The 18,736-nt window shown below is 58.2% G+C and overlaps 1 protein-coding gene across 1 annotated transcript in view; it reads left to right on the top strand.

Moving 5' to 3' along the window:
• Positions 1-14,931: 14,931 nt before the first annotated feature.
• MAN1C1 (mannosidase alpha class 1C member 1) overlaps positions 14,932-18,736 on the top strand; it is a 55,133-nt gene continuing 51,328 nt past the window's right edge. The window contains exons 1-2 of the mRNA XM_064172859.1: positions 14,932-15,192; positions 15,960-16,986. Coding sequence (XP_064028929.1) covers positions 16,414-16,986 — 573 coding nt within the window. The 5' untranslated portion in view covers positions 14,932-15,192; positions 15,960-16,413. The remainder of the gene's footprint in view (positions 15,193-15,959; positions 16,987-18,736) is intronic.

The raw sequence follows: 18,736 nt of genomic DNA, 5'->3' as shown, positions 1-18,736 counted from the left end.
TCTCCCCCAGCATTGCACTTCTCTGGGGGACTGTGGAAGGACTTCCCTGCCTGTGCGTGGGGCTGGGCAGGATGAGCCCCAAGGGTCCCTCTCGACTTGCTGCCATCTGTGCTCTGTGATCCTGTTCCTCACCCCCAGCTCCGCAGCAGCTCCCTGGGCCAGCAGAGCCAGCGGGACCCGGGCAGGGGGTCAGGACCGGCTCCCGGAGCCACCCGCAGCCGGGGCTGGCAGGCAGCCGGGCGCCTCGGCACGGCCGACCCCGGGGCTCTCCATCAGGCCCAGCTGGCACCGCTCACCTCTGGCAGTGCCAACCGTCCCCCGGGGCATTATACCCGCTGGCGAGCTGCTGGCCTGGGCCTCCTCAGAGCTGCCTTTGCAGCGGGCTGCCGGGGGCCGCTGGGAGCCGCCGGGAGCCGTCGGGAGCCGCAGGAGCTGGGTCGTACCAGCAAACCCAGCGTGGGAACGCCAGGGACAGCGGCGCTGGCAGGCAGGGACCTTCCAACCCTCCCAGGAGCCAGGCGTGAGGAGCACCAAGGTCACGTCGGGGCTGCGGGGCCGCTCCGCTCCCTGCCGCAGAGGGCAGGTTGGGAGGCACCAACCCCGTCCAGCTTCGGCTCCGGAGTCCTGCTGGCTCCTGCGACTCGCCCAGCTGCTCCCTGCAGCTCGGAGAGGATGAGCGAAGGTCTGGGGGGAGGGCGGATTTTAGAAGCTTGCCTTGAAACCCGAGGGGCTCAGGCCGAGGCTCCTGTGCCGGCAGAGCTCACGGCGCAGGATCGGCGCTGCCGCTTCCAGCTGGCACCCAACAGGCTTCCACTTCAGGCTGTGGAATGGCAGGGCAGCTCTGCTGCCTTCTCCTGCCTGGCACCTTTCGAAGCATGGCAGGAGACAGAGAGTGTTTAGACACCAACCCCCCCTTACACCTTCCTCGGCGTTCAGTTTCTAGCCCAGGCACCTCCTTCGCCCCAGCCTTTGGCCACTCAGTTTCTGGTTCAGACAAGCAGAATCCAACACACGAAAGCCATCCCTGGGATCACGCCCAGGGGATTCCTCTGCACCTTCCTTCCCACCAACCACTCTGCAAAGCCTTCTCCTCCTTCCCTTTTCTGCCCCTGAGGTGTTTTTCCAGCCATCACCACCAGCAAGCAGCCTCCGCGGGAGTCCTGCTGCTGCTCTCTCGGCGCTTTCTGTCTCGGCTGTTCCTCACCCCGTGGATGGCAACACCACTCCCGGCAAAGTTCCTGCTCAGCAGCCTGGGTGAGGATCCTTTGCAGGCAGTTCTTTGGCTTGGACCTTTGTGTTTCCACCTCAGCATCCAAACCTTGCTGGAACAACCTCCCCCCAGGCTCACTGCTTGTCAGGTCTTGCTTTGGCTGCAACCTTCCTCCCTTCTGCTGCTCAGGGGCAGGGATTTTCGTGTGACCCCCCCAGCAGCAGGCCTGGCACTTGGCTACTGCCTGTGTCACAGGTGGGAGCCCCATGCAATACAAACGTGTCAAGGTACTAAATCTGCTCAGTTTCACCACTTCCCCACACTGTCACAGCTCGAGTGGAAGTGACAGTGAAGGATAAAGCAGTTCCAGCTCTGGCATTTTTTCATACTGCCTCTAATATGCTCAGGGTTTTTTTTTTCCCCTGTTACTGGAAATTTAAATGATAATGGTTTGCTTCACTTAAAAAATACACAGAGAGAAGGTCTCCATGGCAACAGGGACATCTAAATCACTACAGGCTGATCACTGCTCTCCTGGAGTCACATCACTTCCCTTTCAACGACAGTCCCAGAGGGGCAGGATTTTAATAGACCTCTTTTTTTTTGTGGTGCTTTGTTTCCCCCCCCCCCCCCCCCCCCAAACACCTTCACTTTGTTGCAAACAAACAACTGCATACATGGCACTGCCTCCAGCAACCTGCTGCCCCCTCACTGCCAGCAGCCTTCCTCCCCCGGGCAGGGAGGGGGGAAGGAGGAGAGAAGGGAGGGAAAAAGGGAGGGAAGGAGGAAAGAAGGGAGGGAGGGAGGGGAGGGAGGGAAGGAAGGAGGAAAGAGGGAAGGGAAGGAGGGAGGAAAGAAGGGAGGGATGGAAGGAAAGAGGAGAGGGAAGGAGGAAAGAGGAGAGGGAGGAGAGGGAAGGAGGGAGGAAAGGAGGGATGGAGGGAGAGAGGCAAGAAAGAAGAGAAGGAGGCAGTAAAGAAAGAAGAGAGGGAGGCAGAAAAGAAGGGAGGGGGAAAAGGGAGGAGGAAAGAAGGGAGGGAGAGAAGGAGGAAGGAAAGAAGGGAGAGGAAAAAAGGAGGGAGGGAGGAAAGAAAGAAGGGAGGGAGGAAAGAAGGGAGAAAGAGAGGAAAGAAGGGGAAAGGGGAGGGAGGAAAGGAAGGGAGAGAAGAAAGGAAGGGGGGGTTGGGCTTGCTCTTGCAATCCTTGCTTCAGCAGGAGGCTCTCTCGGCTGGGTTGGTGCCTCCAGGTTATCCTGTCTGAAACTGGGGAATTTCCATCGAGTTTGGCTGGTGGAAACTCTGTTTTGCTGCAGGGGAAGGTGGGAAGGGAAGGGAGAAGGGCAAGGGAAGAGTGCTGAGCCTGCAGCAGCAGGAATGTGGCAGCAGGGAAGGTGAAGCAACTGTGACCTGCTCTAGGTGTGCCTGGCTTAGCAGGGGGGGTTGGACTCGGTGGCCTCCAGAGGTCTCTACCAAGTGAAGGGTCTGGAGAACAGCTTTATGAGGAGCAGCTCAGGGAGCTGGGGCTGTTTAGTCTGAGGAAGAGGTCTTGTCTCCCTAGTGACAAGTGATACAGTGGGAGGAAATGGCCTCGAGTTGCACCAGAGGAGCTTTAGGTTGGAGATTAGGAAGAATTTCTTCCCTGCCAGAGTGGTCAGGAGTTGGCAGAGGCTGCCCAGGGAGGTGGAGGAGTCCCCACCCCTGGGGGTGCTCAGGAAAGGTGTGGAGAAGGCACTGTGGGATGTGGCGCAGTGGCCGTGGTGGGGCTGAGTTGAAGGTTGGACTGGATGGTCTGGGAGATGCTTTCCACCCAGAACAGTTCCATGATTCTGTGGCTCTTTAGAAAGGAGGAGGCTCCAGGAGAGAGCTGCCAGGTCTGGAATGTGGCTGGCTTGGGGGTGCCGCCAGGCGCAGGCTGCGCCGGGGAGCAGGTGTCTCATCTGTCAGCAACTTTCAGCTCAGCCTGGTTTCACATGTGGGTTAAAAACAGCCAGGGTGAGAGGAGGTAGGTGGCTAAAGAGGGCTGAGACTGATGCAAAAAGAAATTCTGTTGGACCTGCAGATCCTGCTCACATTTGAAAGTCATCCCCTTGGTGGCTCCTGTGAAGTCACCTTTTAATAGAGAGCCTATAATAGGAACCTGTAATTTTGTGGCTGCTGCCTGAGCCAGAAGGCAGCCAAGCCCAGCCCAGCCCAGCCTCACACAGCTCCACCACAGCCCTGGGTCCTGCTGGAGCCAGGAAGATTTCCCTGTGCTGAGCACTCCAAGGCCACACAGAAATGCTGGGCACTGCCTTGGGTAGCAGTGGCAAGCTCAAGCTGCTCCTCCCCAGGTCCACCTCCCTCCAGCTGCAGACCATCAGGTCTAGCAGGAAGGGTTCCCTAATCAGGTGGAGCTCTTTGACTCACACCTCCCCGCACCCAGCTTCCCACCCCCTGAAGTCATTAAATCCCAGGGGCCCCAGCCCCAGGGGAGTGGTGCTCAGCCGGTGGTGAGGAGGTGGGCAGAGAGGTGAGGCTGTGCTGCTCTCCTTGGGCTTTGCTTCTTACACTGGGCTGGGGAGGACCTGAAAGCTCATCCAGTTCCAACCCCCTGCCATGGGCAGGGACATCTCCCACTAGCCCAGGTTGCTTGAGGCCTCATCCAACCTGGCCTTGAACACTTCCAGGGAGGGAGCATCCACACCTCCTTGGGCAACCTGTGCCAGTGTCTGCTCACCCCCACTGGAAAGAACTTCCTCATCTCCAGTCTCAATCTCTTGTTTTCCAGCTTCAATCCATTCCCTCTCATCCTGCCACTCCCAGCCCTTGTCCAGAGTCCCCTCCCAGCTCTCCTGGAGCCCCTTCAGGTACTGGAAGGCTGCTCTAAGCTCTCCCTGGAGCCTTCTCTTCTCCAGGCTGAACAGCTCTAACTCTGCCAGCCTGTTCCCACAGGGGAGGTTCCCCAGCCCTCTGATCATCTTTGCAGTCTTCTCTGGACCCACTCCAGCAGCTCTGAACCCTCTTACACTGAGGGCACCACAACTGGACCCAGTACTGCAGATGAGGTCTCAGCAGAGCAGACTGGAGGGGCAGGATCACCTCCATCGCCCTGCTGGTCACACTTCTGTTGATCCTCCACAGGTATGTTTGAGCCTTTGAAGCACCCACAAGTGTTCTGGGGGGGGGTGGGCAGTGGTCAGAGCTGATCAGCAGGGTGGGCTTGGTGCTGGGAGGGCTTTTTAGGGTGACAAGAGGGTAGACCTTGTTTTGTCGTGCTGCAGGGTGGCTGATCTGTGAGTCCAGACTAAGCTCTGGGGGCAGCCTCTCCTGTCTGGTTTCCTGCTCCTCTTTGGACCTGGTTCAAGTCTGTGGAATGCGGTGGGAGAAGGGGGAAGGTTCTGGGGAAGTTATTTAAGGGTTGCAGAGCAGGTACAAGCATCCAGGAGTCGTTTTACAGCTAGGACAGGAGGGGTTTGGCTGAGGCACTGCTTGTGCTTCCCCTGCCCTTGCTGCTCGGTGCCTTTCCACTTCTGCTTTTTCTGCTCTCAAACCCTAAGCATGGTCTCCTGAGGACAGGGCAGGGCAGAGCCAGCACAGGCTGGAGCAGGTCTTTGCATTTCCAAGTGCTCCCTCAGCTCGTTAAGCAGCTTGCACAAGGAGGTGCAGCACTGCTGAGCTCGAACTCCACCTCTCTATTTCCTACCTGCCTCAGCAGCAGCAGGGCGAGAGGCAGCTGCAAACCATCGCAAAGGTCTTGAGTCCTCAGAGCAAAACCCAGGAGGGAGGCGTTTGGGTTCCCTCTGGTGAGCCTAAAAGCTGCGGGGAGCTCTGGATGCCGCTGCCGGTGTGTGACTGCCGCAGGCTTGTGCCATCTCTGCAGCCTGGCCCAGAGCACGCAGAGCTTTTGAGGGCACCCAGCCGTGAGCCTTGCAACCAGCTGTGACTTACGGGATGCTGGTGCAGTGGTTGGTCTCCGTGTGGCAACAAAGGAGAGCCTGTGATGTGACTGCCCTGATGTGAACAGACTCCCCAGCCCTGGAGGTCTCTGTGTGTCCCCATGCCACCTCTGCATCCCGGCTGGCAGCACGGTCCCGCCTGCCGCCTCCTCTCGGCAGCAGCACTTCCACTCTGATGGCTGCAAGCTGATCCCCTCCTCTGCCTTGGAGGGAGTGCAGGAGTGGTCCTGCCCTTGTGCCCCCAACGCTTCTCCCCTTACACTGCTCCTGCCAGCCTCAGTTAAATGTCTCTGAGCCGGCAGCAGAGGCCCTGCTGGGGTTAGGCTGTGGTTGGAGCTGATGATCTCGGAGGTCTTTCCCACCACAGTGGTGCTGTGAACTTGCTGGAAGCTGGAGGGATGCAGCTGGGAGGTGAGATGCAGTCTGCAGAGTCCTGACTCTCGCAGTGGCTGAAGCAGGGAGTGACAAAGCCTCCTTCAAGCCTGAGGAGCTTGGGCTCTGTCTGCTCTGGCACCTACCAAGGGCAGGTCAGGAAGCTGCTGCAGTGGTAACATAATGCAGGGTCGGGAGAGGCTTTCTGCTGTGTGCTGAGGATCAGTGCAATGGGTTGTAAAGCCAGGGGGAAGCATCAGCAACACCTACTCATGGCTCGAAGGTGACACTTCTGCCACCTCTGCTGACCTCCAAACTTCCACCTGAGTTCCCAGAGCTCTGTAAAACCACACACAGAGTCCTCAGACCTGGGAAAGTGAACCATTAAACACCAATGCATCATTTAAAAAGACACTTACCTCTGTGCAAAAGATCTTTGCAGCCCTGCCACAAGCCTGGGGTCCCTCTCCCCAAAACTTTGGCACACCAAGTGCAAAAGCCTCCTTGAAGAGCAGGAAGGTGGACATCCAGCCCAGGAGCAGAGCCCCTTCCATATAAAGTGGTCTTCTGCCACCAACCATCTGATCCTCTCTCCTTGGAAGCTGCTGCTGGGCTCTGCTCACAGGGAACTGGAGACAGACCAAGGGGGAATGGCCTCAAGCTCAGGCTGGGGAGGTTTAGATTGGACTCTGGGGAGAAGTTTTCCACGGAGAGAGTGGTCAGGGACTGGAATGAGCTGCCCAGGGAGGTGGTGGAGTCACCCACCCAGGAAGGGTTTAAGGGTGGTTTGGATGTGGTGCTTGGGGCTGTGGTTCAAGGTGACTCTGGTAGAGCAGGGGCTTGGTGATCCTGAGGGGCTTTGCCAGCCTGCATGGTTCTGTGGTTCTGGGGATTTCCCCTCCTGTCTCCAAGGCCCCTCTCAGCCTTGGCTTTTCGAGGGCTGAACTCCCTCCTCTTTGACCTCTCAGAGCTGCTGCCACCGGGAGGATTTTCTAGGCTGAAATGGAGAAAGCCCTGAGCAAGTCAGGGGGGAAGCTTTGGAAGGAGATCATCAACAAAGCGTTGGGAGGCTGAGTGGGATTTGCCTTTGGCAGGTACACGCTGGCTCCCCTGCTTCCCGCAGGCTGCTTCCAGCACTGCTGCTGCATCCACACATCCTGCAGCTGAGGGTCCCAAGGGATGCCTGCCTGTGTCCAGCTGCTCTCCTCCATGCCACAGAGCCCACAGCCTGCCCTCGAGGCCAGCAGGGGCTCGGTGGCCTGTGTCAGAGCCATGGCTGAAATACCTGGGGGGGTGCAGCCTGCAGAAGAGGAGGCTCAGGGCAGAGCTCATTGCTGTCTGCAGCTCCCTGCAGGGAGGCTGTAGCCAGGTGGGGTTGGGCTCTGCTGCCAGGCAGCCAGGGACAGAAGAAGGGGACACAGCCTCAAGCTGTGCCAGGGCAGGTTCAGGCTGGATGTTAGAAGGAAGCTATTGTCAGAGAGAGTGATTGGCATTGGAATGGGCTGCCCAGGGAGGTGGTGGAGTTGCTGTGGCTGGAGGTGTTGAAGCCAATCCTGGCTGGGGCACTGAGTGCCATGGTCTGGTTGGTTGGGCAGGGCTGGGTGCTAGGTTGGGATGGATGATCTTGGAGCTCTCTTCCAAACTGCTTGATTCTGTGATCCACCTGACAAAGAGATCCAAAGCAAAACCCTTCCAGGAGTCCTTTTGACCTCCCTGGAAGGTGTTTAAATTCTGCTCTACCTCAGAGGTCCCTGGTGTGGGGGATTCACCTGCTGGGCACCAGGACCCACACACAGCACACCAGGGAGGCTTTTATCCCAATCAATAACCTGGCAGCTTGGGATCACTCCAGAGAGAGAGAGAGGCTGGCAGCATTTGAGCAGTGCCAATAAAATCCTCTGGGATCTGTGAATTTATCTCAATCCAACTGCCCAAAGGGCATCTGCTGCCCTCTTTTACCCTCTGGTGTAAGTTACCATGCAGCTGACAGATGATTTTAACAGGGCTTTAGTGGCCACCAACCAGTGCTGTGAGCTGGACTCTTCACTGCTGCACAGAGCTGAAATGATTTCATTTTACAAACTCTGCTTTTTCCCTGCTCATGGAAGTATTTACATGATCCTGTTCCAATGCTCCAAGGTGTCTTTATTTCTCTTGGCCTGCCTCATTATGGCCTGGTTCAAAGGCATTAAAGTGTAAGGGAAATGAGCTTGGCACCGAGGGAAGCAGGGGAATGCTGCTGCTTTATTTGTCTTCTCTCCTGCAGGATGGATCTGTGTGCCTCAGGAAGCAGCTTGCTCTGCACTGGTACAAGCTTCTCATTCCCTGTGTGCAGGGGAAGTGTCAGGGAAGGAATGGAGAGGGGTTGGAAGTTTGTGCCCCCATGAGTTTATCAAGGGTCTCCTAAACAGTGCCAGGCAGAGTCCAATCTGAAGGCAGCAGTGCTGGGCACTAACTTCTGCTGCCTGCAGGCAGGTGGCCAGAGGACCTCCACAGCTCATGGAGGTGTCATTAAGTCTAATAACTGCAGTTAATAATCTGGCCCAAAGGTTTCCTTCTGCTGTTATCACTTGCTGGGATAAACCAAAGCCAAACTGCTCATCCTGTAGCAGCTACTTGGAGCAGTTTCTTCTCCCTGAAGGGGTTGCCCCCCGTGGCAATGTGGGCACCAGTGAACGTCCTCAGTGTAGATTCCCACCTGGTTTATGCAAACCTGTTGCCTTTATTTTATCTCTGCTGTACTAACCCCAAGGGGCTGCAAACCACCAGATGCAGATCACTGCCCTAGATCACTGCAGCACCTGTCTGTTGGCCCAGGAGAACTCCCATGCTAATCCTCAGCTAAAACTGTCCCCTTTGGGCATCATCTTCCTCACTCAGCACCGGAGCTGAAAACTGCTGAGGTGCTGCTGAAATCCTGACCCCCAGGGCACAGTTCCTGGCAGGGCTGACAGCTCAGGCAGGGGGCTGGGAGCAGATCTCTGCCCCCGGGGCCGGTCTGAGCCGTGGGGCAGGTGATGAAAATGTGTGGTTGTGTTTCATCTCCGGCCAAAACACACAGCAGAACCAGGAGAATACCATGGGGGTTCCTTTAGTCTGGTGACAGTGAAGGGGAGGAACAGAAAGGCTTTTCCTCCCCTGCTCCCACCTGCGTTTGAAGGTGTTGGTCATTATCTCCTGGCTTGCCTTGAAATCCACTCTCAAAGAGAGGCAGCAGGAGGATCTATTTCTGGGATGAAAGGAGCCTTTTTTGGGGTGGACTCTGCCTTGGCTTTGCTGTTGTCAGAGCAAACCTGCCCCTGACTCTTCAAGAGGAGCAGAGACTCCCATCTGGGAGGGAAGCAGAGGCTGCTGCAGACACATCCGGAGGTCTGTGGGCTGGGGGCTGAGAATGGCTGCCAAACAAATGGGAACTCATCCCTGGGGAGATTGCTTTCCTTAACGACTAAACCAGCCTCTAAGGCTGCTCAGCCTGGCACTGTCTGGAGGCATCACTCTGGGCTGGCTCCTTCTGTGGCTGGAAAAATTCCTGCACTGTCTAGTAGGTCCCCTGGCATATTTCTGAGCTGTGCTTAGTCCCCACCGATGCCAAGAGGAGGTTGTCACTGCCTGATGTCTTTCCAAACAGTTCTGCTGACTGCAGGACTGGCAGATTTTACCTGAGAAGGGAGATCCTCCTGCTCTAAGCATCTTGGCTGCCACAGGCAGAGGGCAGTGAGCTCCCCAGGCAGCCGTTGGAACCACCACATCCTAACCGCACCACTCTTTGGATTGATTCCAGATGCTCTTTGTGACCCAATCCAAATATTTCAGCTCATCTGAAAGCTTGCTGAGTTCTCTTAGTGCTTCTGTTTGTCAAAGCCTGGGTTTGTTTCCCTTTCCTTGCACAAAACCACTCAGCAGCTGAGCCTTTCAAGGTGTTTTATTAGGCCATCTCCTCCTGAGCCAGTCCTGGCAATCCATCAGCACGGGGCCCGATCTAACAAGCAATCATCCCTTCCCCTCCCTGGTCCTTAAGGAACACAAGGCGACGGCGCTCGCTGCTAAGCTACAAACAAGCTGCTCCTCCACTCTGCACTCCGCTCTCGCCCGGCAGATAACGGAGTTCCTAATTACCGAGGCTTACTTGGGAGCCTCCTGTCCTCTGCCTGTGTTCCTGAAACCTTTAAACAATCGATACCAGACAGATGTTGTCTGTCCTGGCTCATTACAGGCCATCAGGGCTTGCTCGTTCTCGCTGCCGCGCAGCAGCTCCTTGGCCGCTTTGGGCTGCCGCGGCCGGGCGGGGGCAGGAGGGCAGCTGCAGCGAGCCTGGCAGCCTGCGCCGCGCTGAGCCTCCACACTGGCACCAGACCTCGCTGCCCCTGGTGAGGAAAAGCAGCCTCGGGGCTGCACGGAGAGAGGGAAGAGCCTTCAGAAGCTCTGTCCTCCTCGGGTTGTTTCGGGTTAGGCCAGGCATGAGGTCTCAGCAGTGGGGAGCAGAGGGGCAGGATCACTTCCCTGCCCTGCTGCCCACCCTGCCCTGGCTGCAGCCCAGTCTCTGCTTGCTCTCTGAGCTGCCAGAGCACACTGACAGCTCACACTGAGCTTCTCCTCCAGCAGCACCCCCAAGTCCCTCTCCTCAGGGCTGCTCTCAAGCCAGGCACTGCCCAGCCTAGATTGGTGCTTAGCATTGCCTCGACCCAGCTGCAGGACTTTGCACTTGGTCATGTTGAACTTCATGAGGTTGTCTTGGGCTCACCTGAGAGGTCCCTGCGGGTGGGCTCCAGGCAGTGGGGAAGTATCAGGGGTGCTGCAGACACAGGCTGCAAGGTGGCTCCGTGTTCTGCCAGCTGCACTGCTTGCTCTGGCAGAGCAAAAGGATTTCTGTTTGCTGCAGCTGGCAGCTCCGCCAGGTCCTGCTGTCACTCTCCACACTTTGTAGTAGCTATCAGCAAGGTTCAGGTGCCTGGTTTAGACGCCGAGGCTGCCCTCTTTGAGGAGGCATCTCAATGGGCCAGCTCCTTCCACTTCCCTGCAGCCAGCCTGGCTCCTTGGGGTGGTTTTCTTTTCCTTTCCTCTCCTGTTTCCTCTCCCTCGCTCCTTTTTCCCCTCCCTCTTCCCTCTCCTTTTCTTTCATCCCTCTCCTTTTCCTTCTTCCCTCTCCTTTTGCCTTAGCAGAATAACTCTGAAACCATCTGCTGCTAATGCAGAGACTTCCTCCCATCCGCCTGCTGCATCCTTTCAGCGCTGCCGTGCCTCAAACTCCCAGGTCTGAGTGGTTCTGGGAACGGGAGAGAGCTCTCTGGCTAAGCACTGGAAGTGCTGCTGCAGCGTCGAGGAGGCATCGTGGCCACTCCTGCAGCCAGGATGGGAGCATTTTCTACAGAGAGAGAGGGGAGGGGACAATAACCCTTCTCTATCCTACTTTAAACGATAGGCTGGAGGCTGGAGCATAATTCCCCTGCCAAACTCTCCTGCCTTGAGCATTATCTCTCTCTGCAGTTTTTCTTCTGCCCAGAAAGGTAGATATTAAATTCAGTTTTTTTCTTATGGTCATTAGAAAGGAAAAAGAGAAGAGAAGTAATTTTCTCCAAATCATTTCTCCCAGCCCTGCTAATGCCAAGAAGCAGGAGGCAGCAGGGCCCCATCCTTGCAGTAATTACACTCTGCCTCCTAACTCCTGCAGCATCAATTCCTGCCTTTGCTCGGCTGGTGTCTGGGGCTGCAGTCACAGGCAGAGGCTGAGCTCTTTGTCCTCTTCTTCCAGGGACTAAACTCTTGCTAAGAACTGCCAGGGAAGCTTTCCCCTGCAGCCAATGCTTCTTGTCTCCTTTCAGAAAGGTCTCCTAATTTAACCTCATTTGGCAGCCCTTTAATTCCTCTGCATTTACCTCCCAGACAATCTTCTGCTAAACAGAAAGCAAACCAAAAAAGATTTCTTCCTTTAGCCTCATTAAAAGATAAGGCTGCAACTTTGCCTGGCACTGCTGGATGAAAATGAAGAGTTAAAGTGTTGCCTTTTGGCTGCTTCACCACTGTTTTATCATCCCTCTGCTTTGCTCTCAGCTGGCAATTTTGTTGTCCTCCTTGGTGCCCCCCCCCCCCCCCCCCCCCCCCCCCCCCCCCCAGATCCTCTTAGGGAGCAGAGCTAAGTTCTTTGGGGCTGGGGGTGTCCAGGAGAAGGTCAAGGTATGAGCACCAGTGCAGTAGCACAGGGGGGTGGGGGATGGTGGGGGGTTGGGGTTAGTGAGGTTTTGGCATTGGTGGGGGCCTGGGGGGTTGGTGAGGTTTTGGGGTTGGTGAAGTTTGGAGTTGGTGGATGTTGGGGGATGTTGGTTAGGTTTTGGGGGTTGGTGAGGGTTTGGAGTCTGGGGGGTTTGGGGTTGGTAAGGTTTGGAGTTGGTGAGGTTTTAGGGGTTGGTGGGCATTTGGGCTGGTGAGGTTTCAGCACTGGTGGGGATTTGGGGGTTTGGTGGGGTTTGGGGGTTAGTGAGGTCGGGGGTTGCTGGGAGCTTGGGGGTTGGTGAAGTTTTGGGGTTGGTGAGGTTTGGGGGTTAGTGACGATTTGGGGGGATGGGAGGAGGGGAGGCTTTGTCTGAGTGGGCTTTGGTTTGTTTTTCCCTGTCAGGCTGCCTCAGAAGGTAGCCTCCTCTTCACCTGAGGAGGGTGAAGGATTACTTCCATCCAGGCCAAGGCAGGGTAGAAGGTGTTAGAAGAAAGGGCTGCTGGAAGCCTGCAGGGCGATGGCCTCTCGCTGGTGCTGGTGCTTGGGGGACCACTGATGGGTGCATGAGGCAGGGCAGCAGTGAAAACCCTCCCAGCTGCACTGATGCTCTAAATAACGGAGCCAGCAGCTGCCTGTCAGGTTTCTCCTCCTCCTCCTCCTGAACTGCCCAGTGAAGGCATCGCAAAGAATGTGACACCAAATCATCCTTGGCCCAGGTGGCCAAGAAAGCCAATGGCATCCTGGCTTGAAGTAAAAACGCTGTGGCCAGCAAGAGCAGGGAGGAGGAGGCCAGCAGGAGCAGGAAGCCAGCAGGAACAGGATTGTGCTCTTGGACTCAGCTCTGGTGAGGCCACAGCTCGAGTGTTGTGTTCAGCTCTGGGCACTGCAATACAAGAGTGATGTGGAGGTGTTGGAGCAGGTCCAGAGGAGGCAACAAAGCTGGGGAAGGGTCTAGAGAATAAATCATATGAGGAGTGACTGAGGGAGCTGGGGACAGTTAGTGTGAGGAAGAGGAGGCTGAGGGCAGACCTCATTGCTTCATACCTGAAGGGACATTGTGCAGAGGCTGCTGCTGGGCTCTGCTCACAGGGAACTGCAGACAGCACAAGGGGGAATGGCCTCAAGCTCAGGCTGGAGAGGTTTGGATTGGACATTATGAAGAAGTTCTTCATGGAGAGAGTGGTCAGGGACTGTAAGGAGCTGCCCAGGTGGAGTCCTCAACCCTGTATTTGTTTAAGGGTGGTTTGGATGTGGTGCTTGGGGATGTGGTTGAAGGTGAATCTTGCAGAGTAGGGTTCTAGGTTGGGCTTGGTGGTCCCCAGGGCCTTTGCCAGCCTGCATGTCTCTGTGATTCTGTGATTTGCAAGCAGCTCCTCTGGGCTGCAAGGAGCCTGTGGAGCATCTGCCGTGCCCAGCGAGGCTCCTGCGTGACCTGCCAAAGAGGAGCAGCCAAATCTACCCCCCTCGTGGTGCAGCTACAGGGCAGGGAAGGGAGAGCAGCTGTGCAGAGCCTTCCTCCAGCAGCTGCTCCGGAGGAGGCTGTGTGAGACGGCTGAGACAGTGCCTGCATCTCCCTCTGGCTCAGGCTGAGCTGGTCCTACCTGCGCACCTCAGGGGATGGCTCAGAGCACACATTTCAAAACGAAGTCATCCAGATGCAAGTTTGTCTCTGAGGGTGGCTGCCCTCAGGGTCCAGCGAGCAGCCACCAGCAGATCGAGGCAGAAGGCTTAGTTTTGAGTGGGGTTTGTGATCAGATGGAAACCTGCAGCAGCGGTGGAGGTAAAAGGAAGGGTGAAAAGCAGGATGGTGACCAGCCTCGGGCACAGCCGGGGCAACAAGCAGCTCCCGACTCCTGCTCCTAGAGATGCTCTGCTGCCTGCTTTGCACTATTCGTGGGGAGACGCCAGCGGGAGTGACTCTCAGATGAGCAGCTGGGGATGTGTGGCCCCGGAACGTGCCCCCTCTGGACCCCGCAATCAGCTCAGGTATTTCTCTCCCGCGGTGTTAGCTATTTGCGAAGGAGGAGCGCAGCGAGCACAGGAGGAAGCAAACAGCAGATGCTTTCTTTCCTCGCAGCTCCAGCTCCTTTCCAGCCTACAAAATGTTCTCTTTTAGCTCTTCCAACTTGAGTCACATCAGTACTTCGGTGACTGCAATTTACCCTTTCCTGCCAACCTCCTCTTGCCGCAGCTCCTCTCATGCTCGCAGCACCCAAACTCCATCCCTGGTGACCTCCCCCACCCACCCAGCTCTGCTCTCCAGTGGGTTCAGGTGGCTTGGGTTTGTGCCTCCTTTTTTGTTCTTTCATTGCTAATTCTGCAGAGGATTTAGGGGGGGTTGGGGGTAACGTTTATGAGCAGAACACTTTGGTTCCCCATTTTTGCCCTCGGCTATAGCATCACCTCACTGCCAGCTTTGGTTAGTGGTGTATGGAAGGTTAATGTCTGTGATGGAGACTTAGGGGACTAATAAATAACAGAAAGGGCAGTTCCGTGCGCGCAGAAAGGTGGCTCCAAATCCACCTCCAGCTCCTTTCTGAAGCCTCTGTTCCCCTCCTCCTGTCAGGGTACGAAATCGTTCCTGGAGGCTTCAATCCTCCGGCTCCTAATGCAGCAGACTATGTAGGCTGCGCGGAGCAAGCACTACCCAGGCAGGATGAGGCGAGGGGCAGACGAGGGGCAGCAGAGGCTCCGCACCTACCGAGCCCGCACGCAGCACTCTCTGCGCCCTCAGCCTGTATTTGAAGTCTCTGGGCCCCGCCTCGGCCAATCGCAGCGGGGCTCAGGCACTCCTCGCAGCCAATGGGAGGCCGGCAGGAGGAGAGGGGCGGGCCGCGGCGCGCCCCCGGCTCGAGCTGAGCAGCTGTGGTAAACAAGCGGGAGGGCTTCCGGGTTTTACTGGCGTTGAGACGAGCCAATAGACCGCGGCAGGCTCCGCCAGACAGCCAATAGCAAGCGAGGGCGGAGCGCAGCGCTAAGGGCGAGAGCTGCGGCGGGCGGGGCCCAGTGCGCTGATTGGTTGGCGCTGGCCCCGCCTCCTCCCCGAGTGACGGTTGGCAGGCGAAGGGGCGTGGCGAGGGGCGCGGCCGGCGGCGCTGTCGCAGTGAGCGGCGGCGGGGGCGGGCTGCGTGTGCGGGCACAGGGCAGCGCAGCCCAGCGGGTCCCCTTCGGCGGGGAGGGGCGGTGGGAGAAAGGCGGGGCGGGGAAGAGGAGGTGGGGGTGAAAAGCAGAGGCCTCTAAGTAGCTTGATGCAGTTAGGTACTTCTCTCCTGGATGCTCGGATGGGCAGGAGAGAGGAGCCGCTCCCTGGAGAGCCCGGCGGGCAGCCAGCCAGCCTCGTCCTCCTGATTTAACGGTCACTTGTGAGCGCTGACACCAGCGGGAGGTTCTCGTCTGTGAGATGCGCGGGCAGGAGTGAGAAGATTTTGCTCACTGTAGGACCTAGAGTGGCTTGGATTTGTCAGTAGGGTGAGTACCCAGTGCTGGGGGTAGGAAAGCGTCTGCCCAGCGGCTGTGACGGCGTCTGAGGGCAGCGCCGATCCTGCTCTTAGGGTTGGGGTGATTTTGGGGTTTGTAGGTAGATGTCTCCTCTTTTGTGAGAGCTGCCCTGCTTCCTTCCGTGGTGCGAAAGTTGGGCTCTGTCTCATCCAGCACACCTAAGGAGGGGATGGCTGAAGTGTGTGTGTGTGGTGTTAATAAGTTAACAGCGAGGCAGAGATTTTGGGAGGAAAGATAAATTTGCTGGGGTCTATTTAACCAAAGTAAAACCCGTGGGTTATTTTTTGTGGCCTCTCATCAAACTCAGCCCTAGCCGAGCTTTCCACATGGCTCGTTCGCAGCCCCATCGTCTCCAGCGCTCTGCGGCCGTAGGCGGCTCCCGGCAGCCTGGTGAGGCGCGGAGCAGCCTCGTCTCTGCCTGCCTGTCCCCAGTCACTGTTCCGCCTGCCCCTCTCGGGGTTTTCCTCCCTCTTTATCACGGCGTGGATCTTAATCATGGCCCCGGGTCTGCCCCGCTAGAAGAGCCCAGAACCGTAGGGGATGGTACTGGGCTGGGAGCTGCTCGCAGAATGGAGTTGATGGCAAGTCCGGAGAGAGGCAAAACGAACCAGTGTGGCTGGAACAGGGGGGCGGAACGGCTGGGGAGGTGTCGGAGCCTGCGGGACAATGGCTTACAACGGCGGCGGCATCCCTCTGCGTGTTGAATGAACGTGCTGTGATCTCCCCTTGCCTCGCAGAGAGAGATGCTGCAGCATGAACCCACCGCCTAGAGAGACCGGATCGCATCTGCTCGGCGCCGCTCCCTGAGCCAGCCCAGCAGTGGCCGGTAGCCTGCGCGGCGAGGGCTGACACGGCGAGTAGCCCGGCCCTGCCCGCTCCGCCGCCCGCCACCGGCGGGATGCGCTCGCCGCCGCCTTCATGCCGGGATTTGGGACTGTGAACCGCCGCTGCGCGCCCTGCGAACGTCTCGGGCAAGGAGCCCGGGCAGCGGCGGGGCCCCGCGGCAGAGCCCGCTCCGGAGACATCCACGTGTCGGCCGCCGGCGGTCGCCGGTGAAGACATCCGCTCCAGCCGGCGGTGCTGGGGGGCACCCCTGAGCCTTTCGCCGCAGACGCCAGAAGCAACCCCACCACCACCCTCCCCTCTCCGGGGTGGCGGCGGAGCCCGCCCGGCGGCCGCGACCAGTGCCCCATGGTGCTGCTGCGGAAGCTGCCGGGCATGCCGGGCTGGCCGGCGGCGCTGGGGCTGCGGCTGCCGCAGAAGTTTCTATTCCTGCTCTTCCTCTCGGGCCTGCTCACGCTGTGCTTCGGGGCCCTCTTCCTCCTGCCCGATTCCTCCCGCTTCAAGCGCCTTTTCCTGCCCCGCCGGGCCACCGCCTCCGCCACCTCCTCCTCGTCTTCATCCTCCGCCTCCTCCTCCTCCGCCTCCTCCTCCACCCGCGACGCCGACCTGCCCCGCAGCCCCCCAGCCGCCGCTGAGCCGCGCCACGCCAGCCCCGCCGCCCCCCGCCGCCTCCGGGAGAAGCTCCGCACCGCCGCCCGCATGGCCGCGCCGCCGGCGCACACCGCGCCGGGCTCCCGGCAGCAGGTGCAGGGTGGGGAGCAGCGAGCCCAGCCCGCTACCGAGGAGAGCCCAGCCCGGGAGACAAGAGCTCCGTTCCGCTTCGACTACGAGCGGTTCCGCCGGAGCCTCCGCCACCCGGTGCGGGGCAGGCGAGCTGGCGAGGACCCCGAGACCCGAGCCCGCAGGATGAAGATTAAAGAGGTGAGACCACAGACTACAGTCACCTCCTCTCACACACACGTCTCCATCTCAGCCTTACGGCCGTGTGCCTCCTCGGTCAGTCCTCATCCTCCTCTCATAGTCGTGTCACCACCATCCCCCCTCACCTCCTCTCATGGCCATGGCCACCCTCAGTCAACCTTCACCCTCCTTTCACAGCCCTGGCACTCCTCATCCCCTCTCAGCCCTCATCTCCCCTCAGGTCCGCGCTCCCCCCTCAGTCAGCCTTTGCCATCTCTCTCTTTGTTGCCCCCTCTCTCTCTCCTCACACACCGCTCACCTCCCCGGCCTTGCCCTCATTTCTCTCCTCATGCCTCCCTTCCCCCCCCCCGGTGCCAGGCATCAGGAGGTGTCCCTTTTCCCGGGGGGGGTCCCGCAGCACAAGCCGGTGCCCGCCGAGTGCCAGCGGGCGCACGTGGCCGCCGGCGTCTGCACGCACCTGGCGTCAGGGAGGAACTGTCAGGGCAGCCTGCTGGGCTGTGACTGGAAGTTAAAGAGCCGAAATTAGGCAAAGGGCAATTTCAGCTCGGTTATTAGGAGAAGAACCCAACAGCTCGCTGGGCGGGAGGTGTCTGTCCGTGCTTGTGCGAGAGCCTCCCTCCCTGTGGCGTCGGCACAGACCTGGCTGCCTGGCACTGAGGCTGGTGGATGATGAAACTTGTGCTGGTCCGTGGGGATGGAGGGTGAGCACAAGTCGGGGAGGAGGCGTGAGGCTGCCTGGCCCTGTGAGTTGTTTTGTTGCTTGCTCCAGGTGGAGCTGGATGAGGACCTGTAACCTGCCGACGGCCACCTGAAGGCGGCCCTCACACGGACCGCAGCGAGCCTGGGTAGCCTCATCGGTGGGGCTACAGGGGTGTGAGCCGGGGAGGGGTGAAACTTGGCCTGGTGCCTACAGGCTGTGCATAAAAGCCTGGCAGGCTGGCAAACGTTGCAGAGCAGTCTGTGACCTAGTTAACCAGGAGCTATGGATCGTGTGTAGCACTCGATTGTGTTTGTCAGAGCTTTTGCTGTGATGGATATCCAACCTGGAGTGAATTTCGGTCCAGCAAGCAGTGCCAGTAAGTAAAATGCACTGATTTAATTAAGCAGAGTATAAATTTCCTGGTTGGCTTTTGGGTTGCTTTTCCCCTTTGCTCGCAGAGGTGCAGGCGTTCAGCAAAGATGTTGCCCTGGGTTGAAGAGGGAAGGAAGTCAGGAGCAGCCCTCTGAGGGCTGTCACCTGCTCCAACCTGTGTTAAAACAGCTCCTTAAGGCTCCCTGCCCAGTTGAAGCAAAGGTTGCACTGCTGCTGGAGCTCCAACTTTGCCAAGAAACCAGACACAACCCTAACCCTAGGGTTAGGGCTGCTGAGTTGCTTTGTGATCCCAGCTCCTGTCCTCCTGCATCTTAGCTGCAGGGCATCCAGAAGCTTCCAGCACCCAGTGTGCTGGGAAGTAGGGAGCCCCCACATGCCTGCGTTAGCCCCCACGCCCCTGGGGAGAGCCCAGCTTCTCCTTGCTGCTGAGAGAGTCTGTGCAAGGCTGCTGGCATCCAGGCCTTTATTTGCAGCTAATTGTTTTTTAAAGATAGGATTATTGCAGGTTGCATGGATCCAGCCCCATCTGCTTCCAACAGCCACAGTCAGCGCCGGGGAGCGGAGCTGGCTTCCTCAAGGATGGGAATCCATAAATACTAGTTTTATGCTGACAGCTAATTACTCTTCAAACACAGCCCTCACTCCTTAAAAGTGCCT

The sequence above is a fragment of the Pogoniulus pusillus genome, chromosome 37 (genome assembly GCF_015220805.1).
Source record: "Pogoniulus pusillus isolate bPogPus1 chromosome 37, bPogPus1.pri, whole genome shotgun sequence".
Classification (NCBI taxonomy): Eukaryota; Metazoa; Chordata; class Aves; order Piciformes; family Lybiidae; genus Pogoniulus; species Pogoniulus pusillus.
The sequence above is the reverse complement of the archived record's forward strand: the minus strand, read 5'-3'. Positions and strand labels throughout refer to the sequence as shown.